Source organism: Terrapene carolina, unplaced genomic scaffold, assembly GCF_002925995.2.
Source record: "Terrapene carolina triunguis isolate 2854851 unplaced genomic scaffold, T_m_triunguis-2.0 Scaffold236, whole genome shotgun sequence".
In the NCBI taxonomy this organism is placed as follows: Eukaryota; Metazoa; Chordata; order Testudines; family Emydidae; genus Terrapene; species Terrapene triunguis.
Window position 1 is genome coordinate 13311186 of NW_020664587.1, and position 8858 is coordinate 13320043.

The 8858-nt window shown below is 59.6% G+C and overlaps 1 protein-coding gene across 5 annotated transcripts in view; it reads left to right on the forward strand.

The window, feature by feature from the left end:
* The window catches only part of COL16A1 (collagen type XVI alpha 1 chain), an 86993-nt gene that overhangs the window by 18409 nt on the left and 59726 nt on the right, over positions 1 to 8858 (forward strand). For all 5 annotated transcript variants that reach the window (XM_024199266.2, XM_024199262.3, XM_024199263.2 and 2 more), the window contains exons 5-8: positions 5292 to 5415; positions 6150 to 6425; positions 7250 to 7330; positions 8452 to 8577. In XM_024199266.2, coding sequence (XP_024055034.2) covers positions 5292 to 5415; positions 6150 to 6425; positions 7250 to 7330; positions 8452 to 8577 — 607 coding nt within the window. The remainder of the gene's footprint in view (positions 1 to 5291; positions 5416 to 6149; positions 6426 to 7249; positions 7331 to 8451; positions 8578 to 8858) is intronic.

The following is an 8858-nucleotide window of genomic DNA, read 5'->3' on the forward strand; positions in this document are numbered from 1 at the left end:
CTGCGGCGGGTCAGTCGAGTTGTAATCGCTTTTAACTGGCCCTCGGGCGAACTGCTCAGGTCTTCTGCTGCAGCTGAGTTTCCTCCTGCCGTGTGCCTTCCCCAGGGCCGTGGAATGGGCCCCAGCACGGAGAGTGGCTGTGTACAATGGGATCCACATGGTGATGAGCAAAACCCGCCTTCCAGGGGTAGACTCAGGGAACTCTGTCTATTTAGCTTCACCAAGGGGAGGTTCAGGGCTGACCAGGTTCCAGTCTGTAAGTCCTGACATGGGGCACAAATATTTGCTGATATGCTCTAGCTAATAATCGAACATGATCTCTGGGAGCTGAAGCTAGACAAATTCAGACTGGCAGTACGGTGAGAGTACGGAACCGTTGGAACAGCTGACCAAGGCTCGCAGTGGCGTCTGTCACTGGCGATGTTTGTCTCAGGATTGGGTGATCTGAAAGCTCTGCTCTAGGGATTTTGGGTGGGATGTTCTCTGGCCTGGACTGTACAGGAGGTCTGACTGGAGGATCACAATGGTCCCTTGGAATTTATGAATCTAAAATCAGATCTCATCGTCTGTTTCATCACGTCCTCCTCCCCTGGGTCTACCTGGGCTCTGCCATGGTCCCCATCGCCGTCAGATCCAGGATTGCTGGTCAGGGATATCTGACCATCTTTTTTTCATTGGAAAATGCCGATTTGTTGCGCCCGAAACAGCTAGCAGGAAAGAGGCGGTTTGGATGAACTTTCCCTTTTGAAAAAAATGTGACCTCTCCCACCCCCCACCCAAGTTCTGAAATTGTCAAAACGTCCTAGCTGCCTGGTCTCTCTCCAGAGCCATCTGGGGCTGGATGGGACCTTGACTAAGTCACTCTTTAAGCTGGTGGGGTTTGCCTGGAACTCTCCAGCCTGTTAATAGGTGTCAGTCCTGCTGCGAAAGGGTTAAGTAGGTTGTTACTTTGCTTGGCTGTAATGGATGTGGGAGAGGTTTTCTGGAGAGAAAGGACCTAGGGGGTGGGCTGAGCTGTCCTGAGGGAGGAGCACTAGAGGCAGCCCAGCCTGGGGAGAAGGCTGGAGTGGACGTTTCTCTCTGTTAATGAAGCTGAGCCCTGGGAAGGGGGGTAGGTGACTTTCCTGTTTTGGCTGTGGGGTTCCTACCAGCGGATCAGTGGTGCTACATGCTAGGCAGCCATGGCCCAGAGGCCCGTGTTGTGTGGAAGACAGAGGTGTTGAGCCCACGCCCTCTGCCTGAGCTGCTGGAGGGTGACTGGCTCACAAAGCATTACTGCCATTTCCTCTTTCAGTGGCTGCTTTCAGTCCCCTTGGTTTCCCCTCCTCTCTCTTTTTCCATTCACGCCTTTAGCTGGCTGCTAAAGAGATCACAGCTGGGGGGTGGGCCCGGACCCGCAGTGGCTGTTTGGGGTAGGGGGCATTGGGTTCGTCTGTATCTCGGGGTGCATGCACCATCGCCAGCCCTTCCTGTAGGTGCTCGCTTTCAGGGCTGAGTCATGCAGCAGGTATGCAGTGGGGAAGCAAATGAGGAGCCAGCCAGGACAGGCAGGTAACCTGGAGCTTGTCTCTGTGGTGAGGACGGGAGCAAGCCAGTTAGTTGATGCCTAAGGAGCGATTGCACCATGCCAGAACTGTTAGCGTGTCTCACTCCTAGGGTGGGAAACATCTCCCTTCACCTTAGGCTTTTGTACCCAGCTGAACAGGGATAGGCAAGGGAACCATCTGAACAGGGTTAGCACCTGCCCGGGCTCCTCTCCACAACCCCTTGCGTATCTGCTGCACCCTCTGTAATATGCAGATAGGAATCGTGTCACCCACCATCAAACTGCAGCCCCCTCTGGGGTGGAACGTGGCAGCAGCTTAGGACAGCCAGTGAAGAATTCTGTGAGCTAAAGTGAAACTGCAGGGGAACTTCAGAAGGGACTGGCCAGGACTCTGGGGCTAACACCCTCCCACCCCTTGCCAGGTGCTGTGTGTCATGCCCTCTGTTCTCAGCAGGCTGGTTTCACTCACCAGCCCCAGTAACAGCAGCCGGTGCCCGCTGCTCTCTTCCCTCCCACAGGAGCGGGGCAGGGATCCGTGGTTCGTCTTGCTGCCCTTCACCTAGCTCCTGCAGCGGACTGGATGGCGGAAGGGGGGTTATTCTCATCAGGCAGCGTTTGAGGCGGGCAGCTGGGCCTTGTCCCTTTCAATAACATGCCCCCCTAGGAGGGATGAATGGGGCTGGCTCCTCCCCAGCATGAGCCGACTTTGGCTGCATTCAGGGTGCTGTTTCTCACCCCTCTGGCCTCCCCAGTGTCCACCCCAAACTGGCACTTTCTGGGCTCTGGGGGGCTCGCTCTGCTCTGGGTGTTGTTCTCCTGATTGAAGTGACACAAAGAGAGACCAGAGGCAATGGCGATGGGCGCTTTTATAAACGTGGGTGACAACCATCTGCCTTTCCCAGCTGCCCAGCGGAGGTGGCTGCATCTTTGTGGTTGGTAACGGGGAGGAGTAAAGGGGAAAATGTTGGGCTGAGGTCAGGCGCCAGTTGCAGAAAGAGGGGTCGTAGGGAGCTCTGAGAGAGGACACTGTGGGGAAGGTGCTGGACTGGGATTCGGGAGATCTGGGGTCAAGTCTCAGCACTGCCACTGACTCCCTCTGTGACCCTGGGCAAGTCCCTCCATCTTTCCGTGGCTCGGCTCCCGATCTGTCAAGTGGGGTTGAGAATCTGTCCTTTGTCGGCCTTGCCTATTGTGGCAGGGAGGATATGTGCAGCACCCAGTACGATGGGACCTTCCCCTAGGCCTTTCCCCCTGGATAGATGACAGGGACCATCCCATCCACACCTCTGAGAGAGCTACTGGCAGGATCCGCACAGCATGGAAACAGAATAACCTGGGTGAGATCCTTTGTAAATACGTGACTCACTGCCGGGCAATGTTCTTGCGACAGTGGGAACAATTCGGCAGCTGGAACTGACCAGCGCTGGAGTTAATCCGTCCGGTGGAACCTCCACACATACGCACGCTGTCCGCTCTGACTCTGACAGATGTTGGCAGCTGCTGCAGTGAAAGAGGAAGAGGTTTCGGATTTTGAGCCTCTGCTCTCTTCGCTTTAGTTTTTGTTTGCTTAGGAAAAAGAGGGAACTTCTGGGCCATTTTTCTGTTGTTTTGGTTGGAGCTGGGACAAGGGGAGTGGAAAATGGGAAGTGCCTGGCCTTTTAGCCAGAGAAGGAATCCTTGGGAAGGAGTGTGAATTCATTTATCATCCACCCTGGGTCAGGGCTGGCCTGGGTACGATGGGCTTCATCAGCTTTGGGCATTGCTTTAGAATTCGGCTTGAGGCCCTGAGGGTGTGTGTGTGTGCGGGGGGGGGAGGGTTGTGCTACTGGGTTGGGGGGTTTGTGGTGGTGTGGATGTTTCAGTGTCTAGGAGTGTGTGTGTTGGGAGATGTTGGGGGGGGTTGGATGCATGTGTTGGGGGTGTTTGTGCATCTGTTTGAGTGTGTGTGTGGGGGTGAGTGTTGGGGTGTCTGGGGGGTGTCGGGGTATTTGGCTGCCTGTCTGGGAGGAGTGTGTGTGTGTGTGTGTTGGGAGATGTTTGGGGATGTGTGGGATGTATGTGTTGGGGGTGTTTGTGCATCTGTTTGGGAGTGTGTGTGGGGATGAGTGTTGGGGTGTCTGGGGGGGTGTCGGGGTATTTGGCTGCCTGTCTGGGAGGAGTGTGTGTTGGGAGATGTTTGGGGATGAGTGTGGGATGTATGTGTTGGGGGTGTTTGTGCACCTGGTGGTTTGTGTGTCAGGGTGTCTGGGAGGAGGGGTGTTCTGGTGCACTGGGAATTGTTGTGTGGTTTTGGCATGCATTAGCCAATGCTGGCCCAGGCTTTGAGGACAGACAGACCCTTCCACACGATGTGAGGCTGGCTGGCAGGCTGGCTGCCTCTCATTGATCTCCTGTTTCATAAGCGCTGGCACCTCCAGTGCAGCCCAGAGCCCTGACATTTCCCTGCTGGAGACACAAACAGCTCCCACTCCCCCAGCACGCGGGCGCTTCCTGTTTTGATCCGAACTCTTCTGTTTGCGCTTCGTCCGGCTCTGCGGCCCCCGACACAGACGTAAACAGCAGCCACCAGGCTGCCTTCTCAGGGAGAGCTTAGGTTCCCCCTCCTCCACGCACACCCCGCTGCCCTGCAGAGGCTGTGTGCACCGCGTGGAGCTGGGTTTGGGAGGGATAGGGTTGGGCATTGCTTCCCTGGCCCCAGGAGTGCAGGGAGCTGTCATGGGATGGAGGAGGCACAGGGGCCTTTATCCCAAGTCTTGGACCAGCTTGGCTTGGCTGTGACTTGACAAGGAGAGATGGGGACAGAGCTGGCACTGCCACCTGCCCTGCCTCTGTTTGAGTCTGCTCCAACTGAGGCCTGTTCCCTTCATGGGGGGCACGAGCCAAGGACCTCTCTGCCCACTGGCAGAGGGCGCAGGGGGGAAAGAGGGTTGCAGGGATCCGTTCGCCATGTGAGGTCTGTGCTGAAAGCCTGCGTCGCACGGGCCAGGGTCCCCAGTGCGAGATGTGCCCGGAGTTGTGTATAACAGTTAGTTATGGTCTCGAGGTCTGGGAATTAAGGCAGATCACTGGAAGGGGGTGGGCACAACCAGTCAGCTGGGGTGCACTGTTCCTTTGGGAGTGTCCAATGGATCTGGGACTGGGCGCCCTGGATGGCTCGAGGGTGTCTGTCCGTTGGCTGCCGAGGGACAGCAGCGCCCGCAGAGGCTGGGAGGGGAGTACCTGTGCTGCCTGTGGCCAGGCGTATCAGGGAGCTGCCCCCGGCAGGTACCAACAGGGGGTGCTCATGCCAAGAGCAGGGGCTAGCGAGATACCCCACAACCCTGGGCACCCCCGGGGAGCATCACAGGGGGAAACAACGTGTCTGTCTGTCTCATTTGCACAGAGCCATGTGCATTCACACACACACGGATACCTGTGTCGGGGCCTCACACTCAGACCCGTGCAATCTGTGTCAGTCTCTCACTCTCTCACACACACACACACACACCCCTGTATTGGGGGCCTCACACTCAGACCCGTGCAATCTGTGTCAGTCTCTCTCTCTCTCTCTCTCTCTCACACACACACACACACACACACACACACACACACACACACACACACACACACACACACACGGTTCCATGCTATGCTGCAGTGACTGTTTCAGTTCTAAAGGAGCAGCCAGCTCCCCAGCGATTCCCTGGGGCCCCCAGGGCTGCGTCTCTAACTCCTCTGATGTCACTTTCCCTCCCCCGCCCCCCAGACAGGTGTTCCCCCACGGCTTGCCTGATGAGTTCACCCTGGTGTTCACTTTGCTCCTGAAGAAACAGAGCAGCAAGGAGAACTGGTACCTTTTCCAGGTCACCGACCGTCTGGGCTACCCCCAGGTACCTCTGCCGCCTCTGCTTCCCTTCTCTCCTTTCTCTCTCCTGCTGCCGTGGTTTTCCCCACCACGGTTGCTACGCCCCAGGAACAAGAGACCCCTGGAGCAGCCCGACACACAGGGTAGTAAAGCGCCGTGTGGTCCAGGGCCTACTCCCGCCAGGGTGTCCCCTAGGAGCTGCTAACACATGTTGCTGGAAGTCATTGCTGGCTCATAGAGCGCCAGGGTCCCACCAGGCCACTTTAGTCCTGGAGGCTACAGATGAAAGAGGCTCGGGTCACCCCATCCACCCTGCTGCCTCTGGGGCTTCGCCGCTGGCGGATGAAGCCAATTGCCCATGCTCTAGCATTGCTGGGGGTGGGGCGCACGCCCCCTCTGCCGCCCGCGGCAGCCTGCTGCTGCTGCTGTCGGCCTCCGCGGCATCCTTGGAGGCTTCCGACACCCTGCTGGGGCCAGAAGACGTGCCCCCAAGGAGGAGGGATGGCCCTGCCCCCATTGCCCCAGGCGAGGGTGGGGTTAGCGGAGCTGATAGCAGTGGGGGTGTGAGGGCTGCCCAGACCCCTCATTGGCAGAACAGGTCTCTCCAAACCCAACGGGCAAGGAGCCCCCCTCTGCCTGGAGGCCACAGCGGCTGGCGTTAGCTCAGCCCAGTCCCCACGCCCGCCGGTGCGTCTGTCTGTCTCCTCCCTCCCTCGCCGCTGAAAGCGTCCTAAGTCAGAGCGTCTCCTTTGTGCCTAGCTCTCCCTGGGGGTCAACGGCCAAGAGCGGAGCCTGGAGTTCCAGGCCCGGGCCCAGGAGAAGGACTTTGTGAGCAGCGTCTTCACCGGGAAGGGGGTTTCCTCCCTCTTTGACCAGAAGTGGCACAAGGTGGCCCTGAGCATCCAGCGCCGGCTGGTGTCCGTCCACGTGGACTGCAGCTACATCTCCTCCAAGCCCCTGGAGCCCCGGCGGGGCGTGGCGAGCGAGGGCAACACCTTCATCGGCCTGGACGCCGTGCGCGGCACGCCTGTCCCGGTGAGCCGCCCCGGGCCTCTCTGCACACACCTGCCATGTGGTGCTCGCAGACCCGGGCCCGTTCGCAGCGGGGGTGCCGTTTGCCTCCTTCAGTACGGGGAGGGAGGGAGGTGCTGAGAGCTGGCCCAGCGGCTGAAGGGTCCGGGGGGCAATTCTGGGTCACGGGTGCCTGGCAGGTGGGTGGAGCTGCCACCTGACATTGCTCAACAGCGACTCTCCTGGTCAGTTGAGGAGTAGCATCGAGGACTGAATGGGACCTGTTGCCCAGGTGTGTGTGTGTGTGTGTGTGTGTGTGTGTTATAAAGGCTCCCGCCTTGAGGGGCTGGTGGGACAAGCGCGGCTCTAGGAGGGGGCTGGACGAGGAGAGGGCAGGTGGGATCTCTGAGAACTGGCTCAGGGAGGACAGTATTAAGGGTGGGTCAGCATGGCAAGGGAGGGGCGGAGTAGCAGAGGGAGAGGGAAAGCCTCTGTGTGAGTGTGTGTCTGTGTGCACATGCGTGTGTGCGCACGGGCAGGCGAGGCCACCTCTGCCCCTTCCTTGCTCCTCCCTGAGCCAGTGCTCAGGGAAAACTCAGACTCCTCCTTCGCTGGTGGCAGGAGCCCCTGGGGGCTGGGCCGTCCTGGCCGAGAAGAGGGACTCCAGGGCCTGTCCTACCCCCACTCTCTGTATAGGCCAGGGGGCTAGGTTCGCTGCACCTTCAAGGTGATTCTTTCCCAAGCCCCTGGGGGCCTGGTGGCGTGCTAACTGGCTGCCCCCCCCAGCAGGGTCAGGGTGCCCCTTTGTGTTCTGACTGTGTCTGCCTGTCTGCCTCCCCCCGCTGCAGTTTGACATCCAGCAGGCCCACATCTACTGCGACCCGGAGATGGTGATGCAGGAAGGCTGCTGCGAGATCTCGGCCGGCGGGGTGAGTTATGCATGTGCTCTCCGCAGTGGTGCGGGGGGGTTAACGCCCCTCCCGTCCAGCAGCTCCTGGAGCCGGCGGGTCTCTGTTCACGCCCTCGGGGCTCGCGGAGCTCACGCGCTGTCCATCCGGGTACGTCACCGGCCCCCATCGCTGTGTGTCTGGATTCCATCCTCGCATCACCCTGTGGGATTCTGCCCATTGTACAGGTGGGAACAGAGGCACAGAGAAACTCCGTGACTTGTCCGGGGTCCCGAGCCCGTCCTTCTACCCTAGAAATGCTGAAGCTGCTCAGGGAGGCCGGCTCCTCGAGTGCCCACCAGCCAGCTCCACCCAGCTGATCCATGGAGCAGGGACAGGGCCACCTCGCTCGCCTTCTGGCCCCATTATTGCTCCTGGCCATAAGGGGGATGGCTGTTGGGGGGACCTGCCCCAGGATGCATAGACAGGATCTTGGGGATTTGCTCTGCTCCTCTGCCGCCTGACCCTGTCCACACACAGCGGGGCAGGCCCCTTGCTAATATCCCTCTCCCCCGCCCCAGCAACCAGGCCATGTTCTCCAGAGCTGCCTACCTAGGGCCGGGCTGGCTGGACCTCCTGGGGCTGTGCAGGGTGGGGAGAGCAGAGCCTCTGGGAGCAGATTGAGGAGCTCCGCTGGCCTCGGTGCCAGTGACAGTCACAAACGCAGCAAACAGCCTGGTTAATGTCGAGGATCAGACGTCGCCTCCTCAGGGACCCAGCGAGGGTGAAACCCAGCAGGGCTGCAAACCCCTGTGCTGCGGGGAAAGGGCCATAGCCGGCCGGGCCCAGGAAACCCCCCCAGGTGCCTATGGGGGGAATTGCCCCAAAAGATGCAGCACAGGAGAGGGCATCCATTGGCCGGACATCGGCTGTCAGACTAGGTGGACCGTGGATTTGATCGGCCAGTGGCACCAAGATCTGGAGGGGGGCAGAGCCGGCAGGTGGCCTGAATCGGCCGCGCTGCCAGAAATGCACTGAGCACTTTGTCTGGTGCTAGCTGGGAGCTGGGGCTGTGCCTGTGACTGTCTTCAGCTCCCCGCCTCGGAGGGATGGTGTCTGCCCAGGCCCTGGGGTGTAACCAGCCCCTGCTTTCCTTTGAGCAGTGCCTTTCCGAAGCCTCTAAAACCCGGCGGCAGGCAGAGGGCACGCAGACCAGCAACCTGATTGAGATCAACCCACAGACGGACGGCAAGGTGTACACCCGCTGCTTCTGCCTGGAGGAGACTCAGGTGAGAGACCAGGGGCATTGCCAAGGGGGGCACATCCTGGACAGGACAGGTCAATGCCCCAGCATGCCTGATCCTCTCTGCCGAGGAGGAAGCTAGGAAGCAGAGGCGCTGGGCGCTGGTAGCCAGCTAGACAAGAGTGTGCTACGCCCCATGGCAGCAGGGAAAGCCAGTGCTGCTTGGGGCAGCCGGTGCAGAGCAGGCAGGTAGTGGGAGGTGATGGTCCCTCTCTCTGGGGTGCCCCTACCTGGAATATTGCATTGATTTCTGGGCACTGTAGGGTG